Below are 25,454 nucleotides of genomic sequence, written 5' to 3'. Positions count from 1 at the left end.
CTTAAATAAGTGACCCACTCTTGCTCACTCCTATGCCTAATAGACTTTTTTTCTAAGCTTGCAGTCAAAAATTAGAAATTATTGAGAAGTTATGAAGTACAGAGGGCTTTACAGAAGAACTCCTCATTGAATGACAGTCTTTGGGCTGACACATAGATGGCGCTAACAGTTTTAAATCCATATGATTTTTAGTTATCTTTAAACTTTACAAGACAAGTGTAGAAATTTGAAAGCTGTCGGGTTATAAGTTGGTCGCGAATCATCAATAATTAGTTTAGCCGTGGTGAAATGAGCACCGAACACGGTGAAAGCAGTGGACTCCCAAAAGAGGTTGTTACTGACGAAAACATCATAAAAGCTTTCAAAATAATTTTGGATGACGATATAGTGAAGTTTCTGGAGATGGACTCTAGAGGTATCAACTGAATGTATATATCATATCATTGACAAATATTTGGGAATGAAAAGGCTCTCTGCAAAGTGGGTCCCACGCGAGCTCACTCTTAACCAAATACAACGACGAGTTGATGATTCGGATTAGTGTTGGGAGATCTTCAAGGGAAAAATTATTTTACTCCGAAGTCCAATCGATGGTCATCCGAGTGGATTACACACGACGTACCCGCTCCAAAGTGTGGAAAAACGAAAAAGTTGGCTGGCAAGGTTATGGGGTCTGAATTTTGAGATCCGCATGGAAAATTTTTATTGACTAACTGAAAAAGGAAGGAACATCAACAGCTATTATTACAAAGCATTTTTGGACCACTTAAAGGACGAAGTCGCCGGAAAACGGCCTCAATTGAAGAAAAAGAAACTGTTCTTTCCTCAAGGCAAAGAACTGTGCAACAAGTCTGAGAAAACGATGTAAAACAGCCATGAATTGAGCTTCGCATTGCTTCCGCATCCACCGTAATACCAGATACCAGATCCCCAATGACAATTTCCTGTTCTCACATCTTAAAAGAATGCTTGCTGGGCAGAAATTTTCGTTCAATGAACAGGCGATCGCCGAAAATGAGGCTTTTTTTGAAGCAAAGGACAAATCGTACTACAAAAATGGTATCGAAAATTTGGAGGGTCGCTATAATCAGTATATCGGGCAACTATGGTGAATAAAAAAGCGAATTTTGCCAAAAAAAAAAGTATTTTACTATGGTACGCCGGAGGCATTTGAATTGACCTGCTATATCTTGAGATATAAGCTCGAATATTTAGCGTTAAAAGCTCGTCGTTAATAAGTTCCGTATCAACTTTTTGAAAAGCTCATTGGCTTATCTTATAAAAAAATTCAAAAGTTCACTACGTGGACTCAAAAGGTTGAGAAAAAATAATGTTTTCTTCAAAATCACTTAACAACAACATGCATGCACTTACCGTTAAATTGAGGTCTAATTCACAAGATTCTCATATGTTGCTATACACTATACTCAGCGGACTATACACTCCGGTTGCACGTCTGTCAGAAATTCGTTTAGAGCAACAACTCACTTAAAAAACGCATTGATTGCACAAAAACTAATCTCGTTTTAACACCATTAAATATTTCCACTATCCATTTGCCAGCTGAACCGGCCAAATACAACACAATTAACGCTGAAAAGCCAACCGTTTGTGATAATCTAAAACTCCGCAGCGAACAAGTGTTCTTCTTTCACAACGCTTGTTTACGCTGCCCTCCCCACTTCTTTCCACAGTGCGCTGCACAGAGGTTTGTTGACTTTGCCACTGCCGCTTTGTGCAGCCACTTAAGGTCTGTTGTTGCTGCTATTGCTGGCGCTGCTAATTTGATTAATGATAAGCTCCGCTTAGCCGGCACAAACAATATGCGCTGTGATTCATTGCGTTGCAACAACTGCCAACACTGTGCACCAACCAACTGCCACCGGTGCGCTTAAACTGATGCGTTCGCTTGTTGTTGTGTTGTTGCTGTCACACTTTTGCGACTTCACTCGGAGATCGGTCACGCTGACCGACTATCGCTTGAGTGCTTCGCTGTTGCCGCTATATTTGCCACTCGCAATGCGTTTAATTGATTTGAAAAGTGACTTGCAACGCATCAACTGCGACGAACTGCTGCGCACTGTGCTGAACTCTGTTGCAAATTGACTGGCTGACTAGCGCGCGATGTCTGAGTGGCAGACCAGAGGGGCGGAGGAGAGCGGTGCGCGTCGTTGCGACCAGCTGCGCCACGCTGCGTGTATGTTGCAAGTTGTGATTTACGCAAGCGAAAATAATTTTCAACTGCAAAGAAAGAGCAGAGACAGCAGACAACGGTCCGCATTAGTATGGCATGCAGTGAAGCGCGGCGCAACGCGGCGTAGAAAAAGTATTTGCGCAAAAAGTAAAAAAAAACAGTGTTCAATTTAAAATGGGTTAAGCAGCAGCGGCGGCATCATCATTTCTCGCATTTCTCAACGCTTTCCTTGTAATTTTCTCATTTGCGGCCGCTGCCGCCCCAATGCACCGTTAACAATGCGTTTATTATTTCATTTGCTGTCCGCCTCACTAAAGTGTGCCTTTGATAAATATTGTTGTTGTTGTTGTTGTTCTGGTTGTTGTTACTGTGGTTGATGCGCTGCTGTCTGTGACAGGCGCGCAACAATGCCGTGCTTTGTGTGGCAACAATTGCCCACAAAGCATTCCACAGCGTTTAGACGCCTTCGCGACGCCTTGCTTGATAACAAACAACAAATATTTACGCGCGGTGAATCAACAAGCGGCATCAACGACAACGCGCACATCAAGAACAACAATAACAACGGCAAATAGAGGCTGCAACTGCTTGTTGATTGTTGCACATACATGTAAGCGCACCACATTTTGCCACAATTGCATTTAATGACATTTAAGATTCTATTACAACGATTGCAATTTGTAATTTAGTCCGTTTGACTGACTTGTGTTCGTCATTAGAATGGGTATTGTTGCTCTTGTTGTTTGCTATTTAATGCAGGCGTTGCGGCTGTTGTTGCAACTATTAGTGGTGTCGTTGTGGTCGCAATGAGCCATTTCCTCTTTGGCGAATATTAAATTTAACGCGATTGCACATTTCGCACACGAGCACGCACGCACTTACATATACCTACACACGCATACATAAGCATAACCATATGCGTTTATATGCTCACCTCGATCTATACAATGGCTGGAAAATATTATGACTCCATGCAAAATTATATCTGCTTCACATACGAAGCTAACTCATAGCACTAGTAAGTATAAACAGAGGTTAGTTCAAAAATTTTGATTTTATATCGTCCATATCATAAACAGCAAATTGCTATCAATCTAAAGTTAGTAAAGTTGCTCAGTGCTATTCATCTTTAAATTCTAAAAAGTAGAGGAATCAGGTTGCAATACGTAAACCATTTGAGAAGTTCATATAATTTCTGCGCAACGAAAGAAAAACTAACGAAAAAGTGTTATTCGCCTAAAAAGATGCCACAATAATCTAAAAATCTGTACAAAAAATACCACGTTTCAGCCGTTACGCGCAGTCAAATTAATTTAGGATCCTTCTCTCAATATTTGGTTAGCAGCCATCTGTCAGTTAAGCTCTGTTAACCAATGCCTTCGCTCTATGGGCTCTTAAAAGATTCAAGAAGATCCAACGTTTTCGAGCCAAATTTTGTTCAGGGATGAGGCTCATTTCTGGCTCAATAGGTATGCAAACAAGTAAAATTGTAGCATTTGGACAAATGACAACATGAAGGGATTCAAGAGCTGCTATTTTATTCAGAAAAAACAATGGTTTGGTATGGTTTGAAGGCCGCCGGGATCATCGGTCCATATTTCTTCAAAAATGATACCCGGTGAGAACGTAACCGTCAATGGCGACCGTTATCGAACCGTGTGCTATAGGATGTCTGAAATTGAAGCTCGTGATCTCGGCGAGATTTAGTTTCAACAAGATTAATGGATTTATTTAGAGAACACTTCGGTCAGCAGATAATTTCACGTTTGGGCCGTTCGATTGGCCACCAAGATTGTGTGATATCAGACCATTAGACTTCAGTAAATGCGGACAATTTCGCTTCGATTCAGGCCTTGGAACAAAACATCACTTTCGAGCGTGCGCTGTAACTGCCACTGACTGATGCAGCCTTATTTTAACCCAAAATTCGATGGATGCTATACACAAATGACACTTTTGTGTATGATCTGAGGTCTTATACACCTATCTAATCTATGTTCTTATTGAATTCACGACTGAAATTCGAGATTTGTATTATTTTTCCGAAAATAGTAAATAAATTTCAAATAAATAGTTTTGTACAAATGAAAAATGTTTTTGTTGCTTTAACCCAATTATTAATTAAACAAAAAAGAGTTAACTCACCATAAAAAGTACACCGCTAAGCAAATGAGTAAGCAAGCATTGCTAAGTAGCTAGAAGTCTACTGGGCCCCTTTCATGCATTTAAGTATGTGAGCATTAAATTGAATAACTAGCTAAAGAGACATAAATCTCGTATAAAATTATCTTATCAATTAGAACACATCTACTAAAAACCGAAATGCAATAAAGCATAACTGTAACACAGTCGCGCGGCGCAGCTTCCGCAAGCATACCAAAGCAAACACTTAGCTACGGCACAAGTGTATAAATTTATACAGACATACTATGCATATTTACATACATACAAATATATTGCAGCGGCAGTTGCGGCGACTCACTGTGGCGCTGCTGCCGCAGGTGCTACAGGTGCTCCACTGCACTTGTTGGAAGCAGGCGGCGCAACTTTGTTACCTATGCACCGCAACTCGGGCGGTGTTCGGGGTTCAGCCCATAAGTCAGGCGCATTGTTTATGTTCAGGCATTTTGTTTGACTTGGCGTTAGTATTTAGTACAGTTAACGTGATTTATACTGCTACATGCGCGTTTAAATACAACAAACACACACATAGATAGCATACCTACATACATATTTACATATATACATACATGTATACTCGCTCACCACTATACGTGGGCACGGCGGTGCATTTTACGGTTATTTTATGATTATATTTACTGCTCGGCATCCAAGCTGGAGCTGAAGCTGAAGCAAAGTTCTTCAAATGCATCTGTTGTTATGCTAATATTTGCATGTCGCATTACACATTTCTTCTATATTAATTTTGTTGTTGCTGTTGTAATTCCTTAGTGCGCATAAAAACCATTTATGTTTGCTCACTGCGCCTCGAAATGATAATAACAATTTCTGCTGTGGCAATCTGTGCATGTTTTTATGTCTTTCCAATCCTTCTCTGTTCCCTGTTCCCGTTATATTTTTAATTTTTATTTATTTACTTGCGACTTTAACGCTTTAAGCCGATAATTGCTGTTACCATAAAAATGCGTCATTATTAATGCCTTTTATTTGGTGACCAATGTGAGAAGCACGCGCTCGCTGTTGTGCTCATAACTGTTACGCATACTTTAGAAAAAATGTATGTATGTGTGTACGTAAGTATGTATGTATGTATATAGTATATTTATGTGAATGGGCCACCGCTTAGCATGTCGCCCAGCCTCTTGTTCTTACTTCCTCAAAGCGCATGCCATACGCGAGTTTATAGGTGTTGGCTGCAATCAGGCGTTGGACCTATTATCTCTGAAGCATATGGCTTCAGATACTAATACATGTGTATTACCCAGTATATGAATGATTTTTTATCTCTGTAGCTTAGGAGCTTCTTCTTAATTGGCGTAGACACCGCTTACGCGATTATAGCCGAAGTTTTCATTGGGTGTTTTTTTTTTACGTGGAGGGTCCCAAACCTAGCGCACAACCCTATGTAGGGGATGTTTCGCCTTCTCACTTTAGCTCGCCTTAAAACGGATGTTCTTAGGCTACCCAGAGGATACTTGACCAAAGACCGGAAATCGTAAGCTGCTTGAGCCATATGTAAAAGAATCGTTTCTGGCCACTCCCAAGTGAATGGCGATCAGAGAACTTTCCTCACTTGCGTGAACTTCTACACATGACTCCATCCTCCAAGGAGCAACTTCTTGAAATAACAATTGAGAATTTGCATGTGGTCTCTGAGACTATAGAACGATTAAAGAAAAATCCCAGGATCCCGGACTCAGATTGAATGGCTTACTGGGCAGCGTCTGTCTCCAGGTGAGGTTGAGCCTTGCTCCAGATTAATGCTGATCTGGCACTGAACGTAGACACCCATAGCGACTTACGTCAAGCCTTACGTGACCTGCATCGCAAAGATAATCACGGGATCATCACAGCGATTGAACAAATGCACTATTATTGAAGGAAATATTTTACCAACTCGGTGAGCAGATTGGAACGATCTATCCACCAAGCCATGAGGGACATCATAGAACAGATAACCGGAAAATCTCAATGTATGAGCTAGCTGGCTCTGAGCGACCTACTAAATCAAACCCCTGTAAAAGAAGGAAAAACATGGTTTATGATTGCGGAGAAGAAGAAGAAGTTTGTAAACGATAGAGAGACTGCGAGGAGTAAGCGACGGAATAATAGTGTTAAAATGCAATGGACTCAAATACACTTCCCACTAAAGAACAGGCACCTGAATGGGAACTGGTAAAATACAAAAGAAAAAAACCGGAATCCAAAAAATTAGAACCAAAGATCCCAAAATGGAAGCTGAGGCGCACAAAAGCTCTGGTGACTTCGAAGACTAGCGACATATCTTCGCAGATAGGCTGAAGAAAATTAAATCAGACCATATACTACCTAACCTTGGTGACAACTTGAGCTAGGAAAACAGAGAAGGGCGAACTTCTGCTAAAACTCAAAACGAAAACGAAGGAGTCTTCTCAAAGAACGCGCAAAAGAGGTCCTAAAAGAAATGGCACAAGTCAAAGTTTTAACACAAGCAGTGACGCTTGAAATTAGAGACCTAGACAAGGCAACGGCCGCCGAGTAAATATTCATGTCCATAAATGACAAATTTCCTGACAAAGTGAAAGGCTAGCTCTTTCAATATAGACTACTTAAGTGAGTGCCTTAAACTAAAGGATTATGTAGAATTATATTATTGGCGTAGAATACATACTAAATTCATAGAATTCAATTCGAAAGCTAAAACATGAAATAATAACGTTTTCAAAAAACCTAACCTAAAAGTACTTTGAAATCAAAAACTTTTCTGAACGCAGTTGGTTTTGAAATTGCCTTCTGAAAATCGATTAATCTGACTTAAATTACAGAACAACTTAAATAATTTAGAAAAAATCGCAGAAGCACATTTTGAGTCTAAAATAAAAAAAACAAAAACTGAATAAAAAATATTAAATCGAAAAAAAAATACTTTTAAATAGTTTTTAAATACTTTTGAAACAAAAAGCCATAGCATATCATAAGAAATTTTGCAAAATTTAAAAGCGAAAGCGAAAAATGCTCGCCAAGCATTTGCTGAAAGTGAGTAAGGCGCTGCGTGGGGGTAAGTACGCTGTCAGGCTCCCAAAAAAAAAACAACACGTTAAAACTTGCTACTAATTTTCCCTTAATACCATTAGCGACGCTACGCAACGCCAGCAAGGCGCCAACTACACCCTTCGCCGGCGGTGGACTACGCAGCACCATGAATGACTTGCCGCAGCCGGAGGGCGATTGGCAGGAGCACTACAACCGTAGAAATCTGAAGAATACGGCTGTGCTCTCCGTTGGCATTATCACGTTGATTTCATCAATATATATGGTAAGCTAAAGAGTAGTGACTCTAGTGTCGCGCGGCAGCTACTAATCACACATCAATTTACTTGTAGCATTTCACGGATGAGGCCATCAACTGGAACTACACAGTGCCTGTCTATGATAGATGCCTTTGAAGTTGTTTGAAGTGTGCAAATGACTTAATTATTAAATGATAAATCAGAGATTTTTAATTTTCATTGTTAGCTTTCTTTGTGTGGATTGTTAACGACTCCCGCGCACAGTTCGTTATCGGCAAATAATTGAGCACAATTAGTAAGCATTCAGGCGCTGCCATCTAAGCAAAGCTTTGCTGCGCTTTTTCCACAAAAATCCATTTAAGTAATAAGTACAAAGTGGTTAGCGTGAAACCTCGCCTGATTAGTCCCCATGTACTTGCCACAAAACGAAATGGGTGAAATGCAAGAAACCTCAACTCATTCACGGACCACAAGAATAAGCGTAGCAAACATTATGTGAATTATGAGGAAAATGTTGGCCACAAATCACCTGCTGCACTGTCCATATTTCTCATTCAAAATAGCTCAGTCGCTTTATGATGAAGGAAATGGCAAAATCTGTTTGAAAATTGGATGAAAAGTCAGTCACGTTTTACTCCACTTTTCGCGGCTTAGCAGCCTTCATTAGTCAGCTAATATTTGTAAAGCTCGAGCGCCATCAGCCACACCTCAACCCGTTACACACATCCACTGATGACTGGATTTCCATTCAAGTCATGCGCCACTGTGCCACTCTGCCGGTGAAGCGGAAAAATGCGGACTAACTCCGGGGTGAAACGAAACAAAAAAAAGCGCAAATAAAAAGTGGGAAAAGGTTCGAAACTGAAATTGTACCGAGTATTCAGACACCTCCCAGTCTGCAGTGAGCAGCAGCATTGCTAGTTTGTTGCAATTGCAAGCGAGTGCCGGCGTAAACTAGATATAGGTAGTGGGCCGCGGCATTCGACTCGGAAGTGGACGTTTTTCACGGCTTATCAGTTAAATGGCATTTTTGGTCAAAACGAGCCCACTACCAACCTGCCCACTAACCCACCTAAATACTCGTGTTGTACCTAATTCCGCTTGCCCATTTGCTTTTTGTTGGTATTTGTGTGATCGCGAGTGATTTAATGCGGTCTAAAGCGCTTGATTAACTACACTTCCAAGCACACACACACACACACACAAAAAGGTGGCCTCAGAGATAGAAATTGTTAGAATTGGTGTCGACCCAGTTTGTTCAGCTGTGTAAGCGCAATTTGCATAATAATAGCGATAATCAACTGAGCCTCGAATGGTAGTTGTTGTTATTGTATGAAATATAGCCATACTTTCGGGTATGTGGGTTACAACTGGCCGCTGTTGTGGTCACAATGCGCTTGCAAGCAGCAATTGTTATAGAAACCAGCTGATAGTATTTGTATTTGATTGTATGCTGTACATGTATGTGTGTATGTGGATTATTATGTAGGCTTTCCATCATCTATTCAATCAAATAATTCACCTGCTCTATTTGCTCTGTCGCAGCTATTTGCGGGTGCTGTAGGTAGACGAGAATATTGCTTTTCAGTCTTCCCAGTTAACCAATTTGGGAAAACAATCGGTGAAGCATCCAAAATAAGCATATTTTGGGTTATAATAATCTATTTTTCTTTGTAATGCGTTTCGTTGTTAACCCACTCTAATGTCAGAATATATCAAATGTAATTAAAGAAGTTTTTAAGAGATTTAGTCTCACAGACCGACCAGGTATTCACCATGCGCCAAATCTTGGAAAATACCCGTGAAAAGAGAATCGACACACATTTCTTCGTCGATTTCAAAGCTGCTTTTGACAGCACATGCGACTTCTTCATTCTGCAGCTGGAGAAAATTATTCGAGCTGCAGAACTTAATCGAGCAGGTACAATCCTCTATATGAGTGTACAGCTGTTGGCGTATGCCGATGATATTGATATCAATGGCCTCAACAACCGCGCCGTTAGTTCTGCGTTCTCCAGACAGGATAAAGAAGCAAAGCAAATGGGTCCGGTGCAGTGAACGAGGGCAAGATGAAATATCTCCTGTCATCAAACAAAGAGTCGTCGTACCCGCAGCTTGGTTCTCACTTTACCGTTGACAGTCATAACTTCGAACTTGTAGATAATTTCGTCTAACTTGGAACACGCATTAACAGCAACAACAATGTCAGCTTCGAAATGCAACGCAGGATTACTCTTGCCAACAGGTGCTTGTGCGTACTAAGTAGAATATCGACTGAATCCATTACATTTTTGAGCACTCAAAACAACAATTTGATGAGTAACCCACCGCAAAATCCAGACTTGGTCACCAAATGATTTCTTTCCATTCCTGTGCTTCGAAAATTGGTTCAAACGCTTGCATAAACTCTCCCTGCGATAGTTGTTTATGGTCCCTATGTAGAACTTCCCAGGACAATACAGATAATTTCACGTTTTGGGCCGGTCGATTGGCCACCAAGATCGTGTGATATCACCTTAGGAAACCCTGAAATGGATCACCTTATCCGAATATGATTTTATAACTTGATTAATGACAAGCAATTGTAGACTTCACTATAGGAGCTACTACTTTTATGTTTTTTTTTTCTATTTCATTCCTTTATCTTCAATTTCTCTCCACAATGAATATTGAGGATTTTACCTTCAACAGTTGTTCTCCCATACATCCCAATACGGTTGTGATTACCTCACATGTTTTGAGCTATATCTTCGTGCATTCATTTTTCTATTATCAAGCAACTATTTTATGATTGCATAAACGTCTTTGGTTTTGTGGCACATATCGAGATTTCATGCAAATTCGTTGCATCCCAATTTACTAGCGATTTGTTGCTGTTCTGTGGCAAAACCAAGTTTTTAAGCACATTTTCTATTTATTAAAGATTTTTATGACTTTTCTGTTGTTATTGTTGCGGTTGTTGTGTGAGTGATGAGTGTTATTTCTCCATTAGTTGACCTGCATTAGTTAAATGTTATTTATTGCTCAAGCACTTGCCTGCATGAATGACTGACGAACACACACACTCACACCGCTGTATGTACATATGGCTGCTTCTGTATGGTCTACCGTGATTCTAGCAACCAGTCAGCGCCACTCTTTCGCTTGCAACAATTTGTGTGCTCCACATCATTTACGAGTGTGTTTAATGCTTTCTTCTTTATGGCAGCTGTCATACTGCTGCCGTTTGCTCCCATTAACTGGGCTCACACACACATACACATACGAGCTGATTTGTTTATTTATTTTTGTATGTGTGTGCGTGTTAGTGGTCATGTCTGCACAATACGAGTACCTTCATTTCTCATCTGCCACATTTGTGCTTACGTACAGATTTCTGACAAGTTCTGGTGAAGTTGTTGCAGTTAGCATAATCTTTCTTAGTTTCGGGCTTTTCATTTACAACTTTTTAGTTGCTGCAACAAACTTTTATTTGTTTGTTCGAGTTATGGGTTATAATGTATTATACTTGTATTTTGCTTTACGTGCTGACATTTGGTTAGTTTCTGTCAGTTTAGCATATCGCGCTGTTTTGTGGTTGTTTCACTTCACTTGTGACATGTTACTGTTAACTGCACGTGACAAGTACTTAATGCTGTTCATTTCGGTACCATTCAGCTCCCAGTTGGCGACTGTCATAATTTTCTTTCAATTTAGCTTTATTATGTTTCTCGGAAAGCGCCGAGATTTTCAGCGCAGTCGCTGTATAAGAGCGGCGGCGCCAAAGTGGGTGACTGCAGACATTCCCCTTTTCGTCGTTTTGTTTACGATAATCGCTCGCTGCTTTTGTTTTGATAATTGTTTTCCGAAGAAATTGATAAGCCGCAAATTGGGTTAAAAGTGGCACAGACTCTTACTTGAGAGATCTCACAGCAAGTGAAGATTTATTGCTGTAGCTTCTTTAAATTTTTTGTTGAGATTAAAAAAAAATGTTTTTACATATTGTATTTATAAGCGCTGCAGTGAGGCCTAGAAGTACATTGATGCATTTTGGACTAACCCCAGACTAGTTTATTTCTTACCAAAATCTAACAATCTAGTTTAAATATCGAATTGAAACTTTGCACATCTTCTTTTCGCCCTAAAAAGCTGCTCATTTGTCGGAATTGCTCTTATCGGATTATTATAGCATATACATATGTAGTTGTCATACAAACTAATCAATCAAGATCAAGATAAACATATTTTTCATACCTTTTTTTGTTATAAAAAATGCATTTATGAAGGGTATTATAACTTCTTGTTTTTGCTTCAAAAAACTTCAATAAAATATTTAAAAATTCCACATTCATTTTCGAACGATATTTGCTGTATTACTGTGGGAAAAAAATAGTAAGACTTTTTATTCAAAAACAAACATTTCGTCGAACAAGTGTTTTTGATTGGTACAAATTATTCAAATACGATCGAGAACGCGTTAACTGATGATCAACACGTCAATAAAATAAAAGAATTTATGCTTGAGAATCGAAGGTTAATAGACATGGATCTTACTAGCATCGTTGGATATCGGAAGATTCAGTGAAAACTATTTTAAAGGATCCTTTGGGTTTAAGAAAATTGAAAGCACGATTGGTTTCAAAATCATAATAAAGAAAATCGTCAAAAATCAAATTCTTTCGAAAAACGGCGTCGCGTTAACGTCTGTGAAACAATGCTTTCCGACTATCAGGATATCATGAAACGAATTATTACTGGCAATGACTTTTGAATCTATGCTCACGACACGGAAACGGACGATTAGTCGGCGGAATATGTGGAATATCGTGGCAAAGGTGAACCGAAACTCAAAAAACCACGTCAAAGCAGGTCAAAAACCAAGGTTGTATTGACAGTTTTCTTCGATTATCGTGGGGTGGTGCATTACTAATTTATTGTAAAAGGCCAAACTGTCAACAAGGAATACTATTTGAGTATACACTCATATAACTGGTTGTATATTCGGTATTATATCTGAAAACATTTAAATTTTTTTTTTGATGATACTTTGTTTCGCCTTTTAGGTGACGATATGCACATTCATATATGCTATACATACAGTACATACATACTACATGCAACAAATAGCAAAAATGTCGCTAAAGCCGCCTATAATATTCTGTCATGAATGAATCGATTTTATCGGCTTTCCAACTGCTCTCATGCGAATAGCGGAAATAAGTCGAAGCGCGAGCATAAAATAAAATATAAAGACTAAATTTAATCGCTTTGAAATTAAGGCTTTTTGTATTATTTTTAATTGTTGCATGCTGCGATAAAAGAGAGATACACAAGTACATGGATGTAAATATACATATACATATATGTATATAGAATAAAAAATAAATATAAGTAATATTTAAATGTAATTATTTTCATATGAAATCAAAGCAGGCATTAACAGGCAGCGGCAACAGTAGCGAAAAGCAAAAGGGCATTATAAAATGATAATAATAAATATAAATGAAATCTGCGAACTATATAACACTAATCGCGAGCAAATGAATGGACGCTTAAATGAGTGAATGAATTAAGTGGCGAGACCATAAACTTCAATAATCGCAACTGAGCGATCTAATGTCATTAAAATCGTACAAGGTTATGCCGACGCAAGTAGCTGGCTTGGCGAAGACAGACGGAAAAGGCCAAAGAGGGACCGCCAGCCGCCAAGCAACTACACACACACACAGATGCGCGATAAAACTCATTTAAGCAGAGTTGGCTTGATACTTGCATAAATATATATACAATATATATAATATTTAGCTCAGCTGTGTATATGTATAACACTTAATTGTCGCTAAAGCTGACAAATATGTGAACGACAAGTGCAGCAGTCAGCAAGAAACCGCTTATAAAATATAGACATGGCAAAAAGCTTCGCGCTGCAGAAAAAAACGGACAAAAACTGCATGAAAACTCGCTGGCTTTGTGGCTAAAATTGTACACATGTGCATGTAAGTGAGTATGTGTGTGTGTATGTGAGTAAATACAAAAGTTACAAAGTCATTCGCCGCAGCCGTTGTCGGGCACTTTGACACCAACACTTTGGTGGCAAATTTGCACAGCAACAAAGTGTGCAAAAGAACAGCCAACCATAAGCACACACACCTACAAGTATGTAAGTATATATGTACATATGTACAGCAGGCGCGCAAGAATGGCGAACGCAAATATTGACGCGAATAAAAGAAAACTGAAAACTAAAGACAATAATCATTGCGTCGCAGCCAGTCAGTTAGAGTGTCAGTGGCGGCGCAGAGCGCGTTGAAGTGGCCGTGTGTGGCGGTGCGCTGTACACCTGTTGGCTTGACAATTTGCCAAGCGCAGAGATTAATAATTTTTTACACATAAATAGTAATTTTTTGCTGGTAAGTCACTCGTTCGTTTGCATGTGTGTGTGTATGCGTGTAGGCTATGAAGCAGTTTGGCAGAAATTCGCTGCGGCAAATAAATAAATGTTGCCCAAGAGAACATAAATATTGATATGTATGTGTGTGTGTTTTTGTTGCTACATATATTACTTAATTAGAATTTTAGAGCAATTAATCGGTGGCGCAACTGCGCTATTAGTCTAATAGTATAATAGCGCTCGGCGGTGAACGTAGGTGAACACGTTCCACTATTTAAAGTAATTATAAGCAGCAAATAAAATGCAACATATGTATGTATATACATATCTATATAATTTAAAAAGACCATAGAGTATGAATATGTAATTATAAAGCGTGTTTGATTTTTTGAATATAAGTATATTTGTGGGTTCAACGTATTATGTAAATACAAAAAGTTAAAAATGTTCAGCTTTAATTGGTCAGTTTATATGACAGCTATATGCTATATAGCGATCCGATCTACACAATTTATTTGGATATTGTGGCATTGCCTTAAGCAATAATCCGTGCAAAATTTCTCGAAGATATCTCGTCAAATAAAAAAGTTTTCCTTCAAAGACCTTGATTTTGATCATTCAGTTCGTATGGCAGCTATATGCTATGGTGCTTCGATATTGTTATATTTTTCTGAGATTACATATTTACCTTGGATAATAACTCATGCCGAATTTCGTTGCGATATCTTGCGAAATACAAAAAATTTCCATACAAAGACTTGATTTTGAACATTCAGTTTGTATGGCAGCTATGAGCAACAGTACTCCGGTATCGGCGGTTCCGACACCTGAGCAGCTTCTTAGAGCGAAAAGAACGTGCGCAAAATTTCAGTGAGATATCTAAAAACTGTGGGACTACTTCAGCTATATACATACATAAGTACATACAGTGAAATTCCTCATGTTTTTGTCCGGCTAAGAGAGATGTCAACATATGGAAGCGTGGCAAAAACCTGTGTTTCAAATGTATTTTTTGAGCCAGATGCTGCAACTCAGAACTATATCGAACCAAAAAATGCTAACCCGTGTCATGAAGGAGTGAATAAATATTAATCCGCAAGCCAGACCAGGGCAGCTCAAATCAATTTTTTTCCGAGATCATTTTGCGCATTGTTCATAAAAATGTCTCAAAACTCCACATTATTGTATTAATAAGAATTTAAAAACATCCGGACCTTCAAATTATACACAATTACCTTCACATCGTTTGGTATTATTATTATTATTATTTTATGATATCTTGTCCGGTTAATGGAGATAATTTGTACGAAATATTACCAAAATCTTATCCGTGTATGGTCATTGGAACATTTTCATGTCTGGTGATAGGAATTGGTTTTGTATGAAAATATTAATGAAAATTTTGTGTTCATTTGTCCGGTTAATGGAGGTGATTTTTTTACTAAAAATTATTTTCAAAAATTTTTTTTTCTAAAATTAGAAAAAATCAAAGTATGGCTCAACACTAATCTTTACTTCAAATTTTTATGAAATCGACAAATCTGCGAATATTTCCATGAAATTTGTAGCACTTGAAAGCTGAACGCTTGCGCAATAACAAATTTATTTGCACAAAATAGGATTGCATATAAAAATATTTAAAATTATGCATAATAAAAAAACTAAAAGAGCTTAGCTCGCCCACTTTCAACGAGAACTATGGAGTTTTTAAAGCAAATGCAATAATTATTTCACAAAATGTAGCAAAAAGCTTTTAAATTAGTTTAATGTAAGAATTGAAATTTGAAAATTTTTTCAAAATTCTCGAAAAAAATTCACGATTTTCACGCTAAAAATGTGAGTCTTTCACCAACGGTACAAGTGTAGCGGCTAATATTTTACAATTACAACTTTTAAACTTTCCAAAAAATGCGTAGCTACCCATATTCATAAACATATGAACATATATACATACATACTATACATACCATATATATAAGTATATGGATGTATGTACTACATAAGTGCGTTGATAGTTCATCAGCTGCTCGCTGTTGACAGTAAAAGCGGCGCAATTTAATTACAATGTCGATGTATGAGTTGTTTTAACATACATACAAACACACATACATGCATACCCGCATACATGCACATATTCAAGCATATTCAAACATATTTACAAACATGCATACATTCACGCATATGTGTGTTAAGAGTTTCTGCGTTGTAGCGCTGCTTAAAATGTCTTCAAGTGGCTTTAAATTAAAGTCAGCGCGTAGCCGACGTTTACGGTAAATTCGCTTAATTGCGAGCAATAACAGCATTAAATGTGAATTGAAGCGAATGAAAAGCAATCAAGCAAAGAATTTGAGCAACTAAATAGCTATGTACTTGTACATATGTATACATATATCTGTGTATGTATGTGCGTGCAAAGTAACTATAACCAGTAGCATTTGGCCAACAGCTGGTCACTTGAGTTCACAAGCATGTTGTGTTCGAAAATAAAAGTTTTTTAAGCCCATATTTAGTTATATGGACAAAAATATAATACTTGTGCGTACACTCAAACATACATACATTTATATACAAACATGTATGTACATGGACTTGCTCAACGCCTACGTTGGCATGCAGACATGTGGTTACACTTACACTGTAGTTGGTAGAAAAGTGTAAATATGCATGTATGTACATATGTATTAGTCCGCCTTAAAGCTTGTGCGAAATTAGTGGAGCATATGTTGCACTTGTTGCAAGTAGACATGCTTTTCGATATTTTAATCTCTAAAATATTCATGCAAATATTCATTGATTTGGATACTATACTCGTACATGCATACATTCATATCGTCTCCTAAAATGCAAAATAGCGTAACATCACTTTTAATAAGTTTACAGACGAAGGACAAGTGATATAATAGAAACCACTAATATTGAAACCAAATTTGAGTTTTGGTTATAAAATGGTTATATATTGGTTATCATACAATTAAAGTTTTCGTTATAAAATGGTTACTTATTGGTTATTATTATATCTGAAAACGATTTTCAATTTTTTTTTTGATGATATGTGGTTCTGCATTTCAGGTGACGATATACTACAGTAAATTTGGCTTAAGGGCTGAAAAGAGTTGCATTATCTGCCGTTAGCACTCTAGCTGGCAAATTTTGTGGCATTTGCACAAATTATTATTTATGATCTATAAAGTAAACACCTACATAAACAGCTAGCTCCATTATCTATTGCAAATGACCCTTTATTTGCACAATAACTGTTTATGAGTCCATACATTTTTGGCACCTGACGGTTTCGTCTCGCTTTTTTGTGCAAATAATATTTAATTTATGACAGATAGTGGATGAGTGCGTTGAGTTGTCATTAAATACAACACATGCGCGTGTTCACATAGTCTATACTAAATGCGAATTGACTAAATTATTTTTGTGCTGTGGCGTCCAGAAGTTCGACTTTTTGCGACAGCTTTACAGTCATGTGTCGAAAAATAGTTTTTGAAGGGTAGATAAGCACTCTTGCAGGCCAATTGAATTGATGAAAAATCCACAAATAAATATTTGTTAGACTCTGATTCAATGTCAATAAAGAAAATAACAAGCAAGTTGATTGATTGAATTAGCAGCAAAAATCAAATAGCGAATTCTTGGCACCAGTTGCTGATTCATACAAGAAATCACCGCTATTTGGAAACTTATTTACTTTTACATACTCGTAAACATAAATATAGGTAGTCGAAAAAGTATTTTCGTATTTCTTATCAAACTTCAACTTATTTATTTTTTTATATGTACGAATATAATAAACTTCAATGAACAAAATATATACCACTTTGTTCGACCACTTTTTACAATTTTTCCGCTAGAGACATTACTCCGTCAGTGTAAAAATTTTCTGACCTCTTGGCGAAAAACAGGCAACAGGTAATTTTCTTGATGCCACCTTTACTCCATTAAAGGAGTTCTGCATTGCACCGAAACAAAGCGCAAAGTCAGGGCTATATGGTGGATGCATCAAAACTTCCCAGTCAAGCCCTCCCAGTTTTTGCTGAGTCATCAAAGAAGTATGTGGTCTAGCGTTGTCCTGATGGAAGACGAAGCTCTTTCTGTTCTGGCCGTTTCGATTGGTTGCTTTAATCTCATTTGTTGTTAACAGTAAAATACAGAATTAATCGTTCGACCAGGCTAGAGCAGCTCATAGTGGATGATTCCTTTCCAATCCCACCAAACACTCAGCATAACCTTTTGAGGCGTCAATCCTGACTTTACGATCATTTGATGAACTTCACCACGCTTGGACCATGATCTTTTTGGCCCAATATTGCTGTATTTGATCCAATTTTCGTCTCCTGTTAGCATTCGCTTCGGAAATGGTTTGATTTCATATCGTTTCAGCAAAGAATTGCAGATGTGAATTCAGTCTATTAAAATTTTCACAGACAATTCATGTGGTACCCAAACATCGAGCTTCTTTTTTTAGCCAGCCTGTTGGTACTCGTATGACATAATGTGATTGGTAGCACTGGAGATATGTATACGACTGCACGATTTGGCTATGTATGCCTGCCCTTCTGCCCTTTTTTTATTTTAGGAAATAACTTCAAGAAATTTGGCATGGGTTATTATCTCAAGCAAACTCCAAAGAAATTGTTCTGATCAGATCACTATAGCATATGTATAAGTGGCAATCGAGATCAAGTTCTTGTGAGGAATATTTTATTGTTTTTTTTTATTTGCTCTTTATTTTGCTTAAACTCAAAATACTTAATGCTTTTGCGCTGTGGGGAAGCCTATTTAAATGTGGAATTATTTTTCCCATGACGAACGGTAAAAAAAATCGCAATAGGTACATATGAACCACATATCTTTATACATACATACATGGTATATTTTATCTGTTTTCCATAAGCATATGTATGTATTCTTATACATATAGCAAGTAGACTGATATTTGAGCTTAAGCCGCCTAGTTCTTTTAAAAGTCAAATGTCTATACTCAGCTTCGTGTATCTTATTCGCAAGCCACAAATTCACTTTTACATGTGTACATACATATACATTCACATACGTATGGCTAAAATATGAACCAATTTTTTTGCAATAAATCACGGCGCGCATTTTACTTTTCACGCAAACCATTCTAAGCAGCAAAAACTAATTGGCTGACTAATTTTGTACCAAATAAGCGCAATAATTGGCGAGCCGCTGCGGTGTGTTGGTAGAGGAAGCGAAAATGGAGTAATTCGCAATGAAAAGTAAAGCATTAAAAACGAAACTCAAGGCGCAAGAACTATGTCGAGAAAAAAAAATCCGAAAATCAAAGCAAATCACCAACACAATTTCAAAAGCGGCCAACGGCCTCGCCAACAGCGTCAGAACGTGCAACCGACCGCACGCGCGCTTTTAAGCCCTGGCTTAAAGATGGCTTGAGACACAGTCGCGCTAGTTAAAAGGTAAAGCGCCTAAAGATAGCTCCAAGTAACGCGCCGCGGCAGAGCAGTGGACTGCGCCTGTGACGCTTCAATGCACGTGCGCAAACGCGACCGATTTGCGCATATTAGGGGCCTTTAGACATGCTCACGGCCATAAATTTATGTGCAGCAAGCATACACAGATTGTTGTTGCACTGTAGTTCTTTTAGTTTACATTTACATTTTAATGTTATAATTAGTCACATTAATTAAGGCATTTAATTATGTATGAAAGCAATTTGGTTGGCATGTGGGCCAAGAGCCAATGATCCAGTTTGAGTATTACAAAATTGCTCTGTAGAAATATTTACCTCGAATTGTTGTGTTGTTGTTGTTGCCGTTGAGGGTTAACAATTTTTCAGCTGCTTGTTGAACGAGCCTTTACACGGCAACACACAATCGCTATGTTGCAAAATGTTGCTGTCGAGGAATGTTCACCAACACTAGTCCACCAATCAAAAATATCTCTCAAATCACTTAATGAATTTCTAAGCCACTTTAATATTTTTCACCTTGGCGTATGACCGCTAAGTAATTAAAAACAACGCACACACACACACAAGTTGCTTGTGATTTATACAAAATTACAATTTTATGCAACTTTCTGTCATATTTTACACCGATTTTATCACTTTCAATTAGCAGCCCATCAGCGTCTATGAATTGCTTGCACAGTCATTTTGTTGTTGTTGTTATTCAAGCAGCTATCAGCTCAATTTGTTTATTACACTGCACTGCTTTGAACGCTTTGTTGTTGTGCCCAACGCGAGAACCTTCAAGTCAGCACCTTTTGCTCGCTTGTCACTTCCACCGAGTCCGCTGCTTAATTCAGGCACACACGCGCACACACATGCACTTGCTGAATTCTTCACTTTTGTAAACAAATTTAATTTTTGTAATTTAATTTATTTTTGTTTTTTTGTATGTTTTTATTTTCAATTTCTTATCAGCGAAACGTCACTTTGTCTTGTCATTTATCCACAACCACTTATGTGCACCTTTTTGCCATTTTTAGCCGGTTGACTTCGTTAAAACGCGCGCGCGCCACTGAAACACACGTGCTACTCAGTTGACTCCACTTTCACGAATAAAATCAGATGGCACTCAGCGGCACTAGGTTGGCGCTCTCGCGCTCCCGCCGTAGTGGAGCGAACATGAGTGCGTGAGTGTTGTTGGGAGCATGAGTGTGATGGCAGTGTTGCCGCTTTGGAATGGGTATTAATTTTTCCCATACATAGAGTGGCCTTCCATTTGCTAGTTCCCATTTGAAACTTGTTGCTTTGTGCTTCATTTGTTCAGAATATGATAGAGAAATGAAGGTCGATTCAACTGGAGATGCTTCCGATTTACATTGAACGGGAGTTGCTTCGGAAACAGGTGTTTTTATTAGCATTCAGGTTAATGCAGGCTTTTACTTTAAGGTGATATAATATTCAATGAAAAGCGAGATTTTATGACCCTATTTGTTCAATTAAACAATTTTTTTTTTTGGTCTGATCAAAAGTCGAGTTTTGGTAGGCCAAAAACGACACAAATTTGAGGTAAAATTCAACTTTTTTGGAACGCTTCCATTTTGTTAATTTTAAAATTTTTTAAATTGACATATATTCTCCACGACAAATAAAGAATTATGCAATATATAGTTATAACTAAATTTAGCGCAGCTGCTTTTTATACTCGCTAATGGAGTTAACATAAATTATTAACTTGTTTATTCTCTCATTCATTTCAGTTTCGTAAAAATTCCCTGAATTTTATAAAAATGCAACACTGTCTAATTTCGCTCCGATATCCCCAACACGCTCCAAGAAGCCGACTGCAATAAAGTTTCGTTGTTTGCAACGAGCATGCAACAAGTTGTATTATGTTTGAAGCAACAACAAGAATTTGCGACACCTGTTGCTTGGTAAAATGTGGTTGTGTGTGCCTTGAACGAAAGTAAACATGCCAAAATTTGCATTGCAATGAAAGAGGAGGGAACAGGTGAATATTGCAGTTAGCAGACAGGAGAGGAGTTGAGCTGAGCAAAATGGGTTCAGCAACATTTACATATATGTACATATGTATGTTCAAAGATAAATAGGGTGTTAATACAACCCCATGAAACTTTTTTAAGAGCACTCTTAGTTTTGCGTCAGATCAACAAAAATCGTTTTTAAACCGTAAAATGTCAACCACCACCCTCTCTTTACTCTTCCTGATCTGTGATCGACGTAAATTATTTTTACTTTCATTTTCATTATTTTTCGTCGTTTCCAACGGGTTTCAACTTAATTTGATTTTTTTGTTTTCTAAAATTATCTATGCCTAGTGTATGAAGATAGTTGAGCTGTTTAGGGTATTAAAATTTAAGAATAATTTGCTAGAATAAACATATATGTATGTATATAATATGTAGATATACATATTTACATATCTAAATTTTATTTCAATGTACTTAAATATTAGACTTCTTTGGCTGTGTAACGCCTACACCGAGTTTAATTAAGTCTTTAGTGTAGACATCATTAAAAGGCTACACGGCCGACATAAAAGATACAATAAGCCACTACGAAAACGTTAGTATGTATATTCAAATATAGATAATAAACTACTATGAAAACTAATAATTATACAAAAAATATATGCATGTATATTAGGGTGGGTCAAGTTTGTTTTTTTTTTTCAATTGGTACTCTGAAAAATTGGATGTTAGACATGCTTAAGAAAGTCTCTCCAAGTAAGTATTGTACTGGGAAGGTCCTCCACCGCACAGTTTTTTATTTTTATTTTTATTTTTATTTTTTCTTATTATCAGATAGAAAAATCATAACTCGCTTTCAACTATTTGAAAACAAAAAATTGTTTAAATTAAATTTTGTAGAATTTTAGAAGAACAGTAAATTTCCTACAAATCTATATATTTTCCGAATTTTAATATTTTTTTCGTTAAGTTATAAAATTAAAAAAATATATATATATATTTTTATATAAAATAAACACAATTTTACTTTTAATGTCTTTTAAACGGTTAGGCTTACGAAACAATCTTTGGAGACCATTTTTTAAAGCTTTCAACTTTCTATAAAATCCATGAAATTAAATATTTTTTCAGATAGTTGGAAGCGAAATAACAATTTTTTTTATCAAGCAATAAGAAAAAAGTCATAATAAACCGTTAGACGCCGGACTATCCCGCTACGATTAAGAGTTCGTACCTGAAAGGACTTTTTAAAAGTGTCTACCAACCGCTTCTTCATTGGTGGAAATGGAATGGAAAAAGAAGCAAATTAATTTTTTTTTTACCCACCCTAATGTATACTCCCCACACAACCACACACAATGAAGCAATATAATAACTATACAAATATAATGACTATTTAATAACAATGCGTGAATTTTCAATTTCCGAAGACAATGTAAATCTTTGCAAAATTTATACTCCTACTAGACGCGGCTTTTTGCCAAATTCTTTACAATATTTCTGACTGAGCAGCAACTAACTAATTAATGACTTGTGTTTGTCGAATTTGGCATACGAAATAGTTTTCGACAAAGTTGTTAAGCTGGTTTTTTCGCTTGGACCGCTTAATGAAATTCTTGCGGTGGCAGTTTGTATACAACGTCGACCATAAGCAGCGCCTATCAGAGCACCAAATGCGGTTGACCATAAAAGTGATAGCAACAAAAGATATTTTTAAGCTGTATGTGTGCACGCTGGTGCCTTGGCAGCAACATTAGTGGGTGCTTATAAGCGTACAAGTATCGGTAAACTGTGCTTAAGACGTTTTAATTACACACAGGCCAACTGCTGACAGCCGATCAGGAAAAAGTAGAAGGCTTGTAGGCGTTCCGGACATTAGCGGCTGGCGAATTTTTGGCGTTTTTGACGCTCGCTATTATTTAACATTTGATCCGCTTTAAATGCCAAGCCAAATTGGACAGAATTTATGTAAGATTATATGCTGGCACAGAAGTCTGTGTATATATAACTATAATTGGCATTTCCATATATTTATTGGCGCTCACTGCGTCGATTACTATTAATATGTGCTCGCTTTGAATTAAATTTATTTAGTAAATATATATGTAGTGTTATATATGTATAGATTTGCATATGTATGTGCGAGTGAAACGAATCCATATATGCACACAAGTTATAAACAATAATAATTTCTATCATAAATCAACATTAGCCGGCGCTAATTAGCGGTTGTTGCTTTTAATATGATTATTAATTTGCATTCAAGTGGTTCGACATTTGCTCGCTCGCTGACTGGCGGTTCGAACACTAATCTGCCGACTAATCCGGCTGCAGCAGTGTCTTTCACTCAATAATTAGCAGCTTTGCGCTTCAAAATGACAAGCTTTACACAAAATTATTTTTCTTTAAAAATGAAAAAAAAATAAATATAAAATATTCGAAAACATTCGATAGAGTCACAAACCGAGTGCTCTGAAAGGCATAAACTCGACAAAGTAGCTTGCGTGTAAAGTTATTAATTAATGCAAAAAAGACAAATGACTTGCCGTCTGCTTAGGCCTCACTCAGATTGTGTGGCATAAATTAAATTTATAATATATTGAGTTAATAAAGCAATTATGAGTATTTTGGAATAAAAGATGATTTTCATTTAAGCATTTGACTTTATGTAACTAACACCTGGTGATTGTTATCAAGCCTCTACTCATTGTGGAAAATACTCGTATGTTTGCTTGCTCATTCACGTGACCGAAGTGAAGACTGATGGTAAATATTTTCAGTTACGGCTGAAAAAAGTATTTCGATAGCTTTGCTAACAGAGGCATATCTAAATACTTAATTTCAGCGAAGAACGAATAACTTTCTTACTAAAGGCATCAAAATATTGCGTAGTCGAAAAAGTATTTTCGTATTTTGTCAATAGATTTCATTGCAGTCTCATTCTTCAATGCTAGCAATCACATTGTGTCACACCATATATCTAGTGTAGGAAAGGTGAGACTTTAAACTTTATGTATAAAAAAAAATTAAATTCGGTTGAGGTGGAAAAAAGTTACAGCTGTTCAAAAATGAGAGAAAATAATGAAGAAATACTCGTACAGCAATATTTTGAAATTTTTGTTTATAAAAGGGAAGAATGCCCTGCTAGCCACCAATGAAACACTTATTCTTAACGGCAGTCTCTTGCAGCTCTCTATTTTCAAGGGTCCCTGTTGAAGCTTGCTGCTCTCAACTATACTTTACTACAGTTCAATCAGCCTTGTTGTGCTTCAAACAAATTCTACGAATTATGCCAGATGGTGGTGCACAGACTAGGCCAGTAGTCTTCAATATACAAATGTATGGAAAGGGAGAAGAAATATTTTTCAACTACTCGTAAATAAAAGGTGTCTCCAATCAATCTGTGGAACTGTCGGTATTTGAGAATTTCTTCAAAATTTGCATAACTGTTTGCATGCAACAACAGCGCAGCTAGAATACAAAACAAGTTGCCGCTTGATGTGATGAAGGGACGCACAGGTGGGCCATACACGTACACATATATGGTTATGTAGCTAAATAGGCATACTCAAATGGAAGACAAGTAGGTATGTGAAAATTACTAAATGAAGTTGTATTTATAAGGCATGTTTGAAAATACCCAGTAGGAAATAGAGTGAACGATTTTTGTGTGGAACCGCGCGATATATATATTTTAGGTAAGAAATCAAAATAATGGCATACTGCCGTATTTATGTCTTGTATGTATGTAGTAAATTAACTTTGCCACTAAGTCTGTCACATCCAGAAGGAATGACGAACTAGTCGCTCAGTTTTTGAGTTATCAAGCTGAAATTTTGCACACGTTCTTTTCTCCCAATAAAGCTGCTTATTTGACGGAATCGTCTTTATAGCACCACTATAGCATATTGCTGCCATACAAACTGAACGAACCGAATCTATTGCTTATGAGGAAAACTTTTTCATTTGATAAGATATCTTCAAGAAATTTAGCATAGGTTATTTTCCAAGG

At 37.2% G+C, this 25,454-nt stretch overlaps 2 protein-coding genes across 5 annotated transcripts in view; one reads left to right on the top strand and one right to left on the bottom strand.

Annotated features, from left to right (window-relative positions):
* The window catches only part of LOC105230209 (AF4/FMR2 family member lilli), a 92,774-nt gene extending 72,206 nt beyond the window's left edge, over positions 1-20,568 (bottom strand). For 2 of the 4 annotated variants that reach the window (XM_049453891.1, XM_049453894.1), the window contains exon 1: positions 19,791-20,550. The gene's annotated coding sequence lies outside the window, so the exon portion shown is untranslated. Of the gene's footprint in view, positions 1-1,374; positions 2,242-19,790 lie in introns of all 4 variants that reach the window. The other 2 variants (XM_049453892.1, XM_049453893.1) reach the window with 2 other exon arrangements.
* On the top strand, positions 7,169-7,848 carry LOC105230180 (uncharacterized). The gene is made up of 3 exons (XM_011210803.4): positions 7,169-7,412; positions 7,489-7,670; positions 7,738-7,848. Exons 1-3 carry the CDS (start codon positions 7,367-7,369, stop codon positions 7,798-7,800), a joined length of 291 nt encoding a protein of 96 aa, XP_011209105.2. The 5' UTR covers positions 7,169-7,366; the 3' UTR covers positions 7,801-7,848.
* Positions 20,569-25,454: the final 4,886 nt, after the last annotated feature.

The sequence above is a fragment of the Bactrocera dorsalis genome, chromosome 3, assembly GCF_023373825.1.
Source record: "Bactrocera dorsalis isolate Fly_Bdor chromosome 3, ASM2337382v1, whole genome shotgun sequence".
Lineage (NCBI taxonomy): Eukaryota > Metazoa > Arthropoda > Insecta > Diptera > Tephritidae > Bactrocera > Bactrocera dorsalis.
The sequence above is the reverse complement of the archived record's forward strand: the minus strand, read 5'-3'. Positions and strand labels throughout refer to the sequence as shown.

Bases quoted from the DNA above. Each gene is read 5' to 3' on its own strand.
- LOC105230180 (XM_011210803.4), top strand. From the start codon at position 7,367: ATGCTCGCCAAGCATTTGCTGAAAGTGAGTAAGGCGCTGCGTGGGG. The intron at 7,413-7,488 runs GTAAGTACGCTG...TAATACCATTAG, and splicing joins GAGTAAGGCGCTGCGTGGGG to CGACGCTACGCAACGCCAGC. The intron at 7,671-7,737 runs GTAAGCTAAAGA...ATTTACTTGTAG, and splicing joins TGATTTCATCAATATATATG to CATTTCACGGATGAGGCCAT.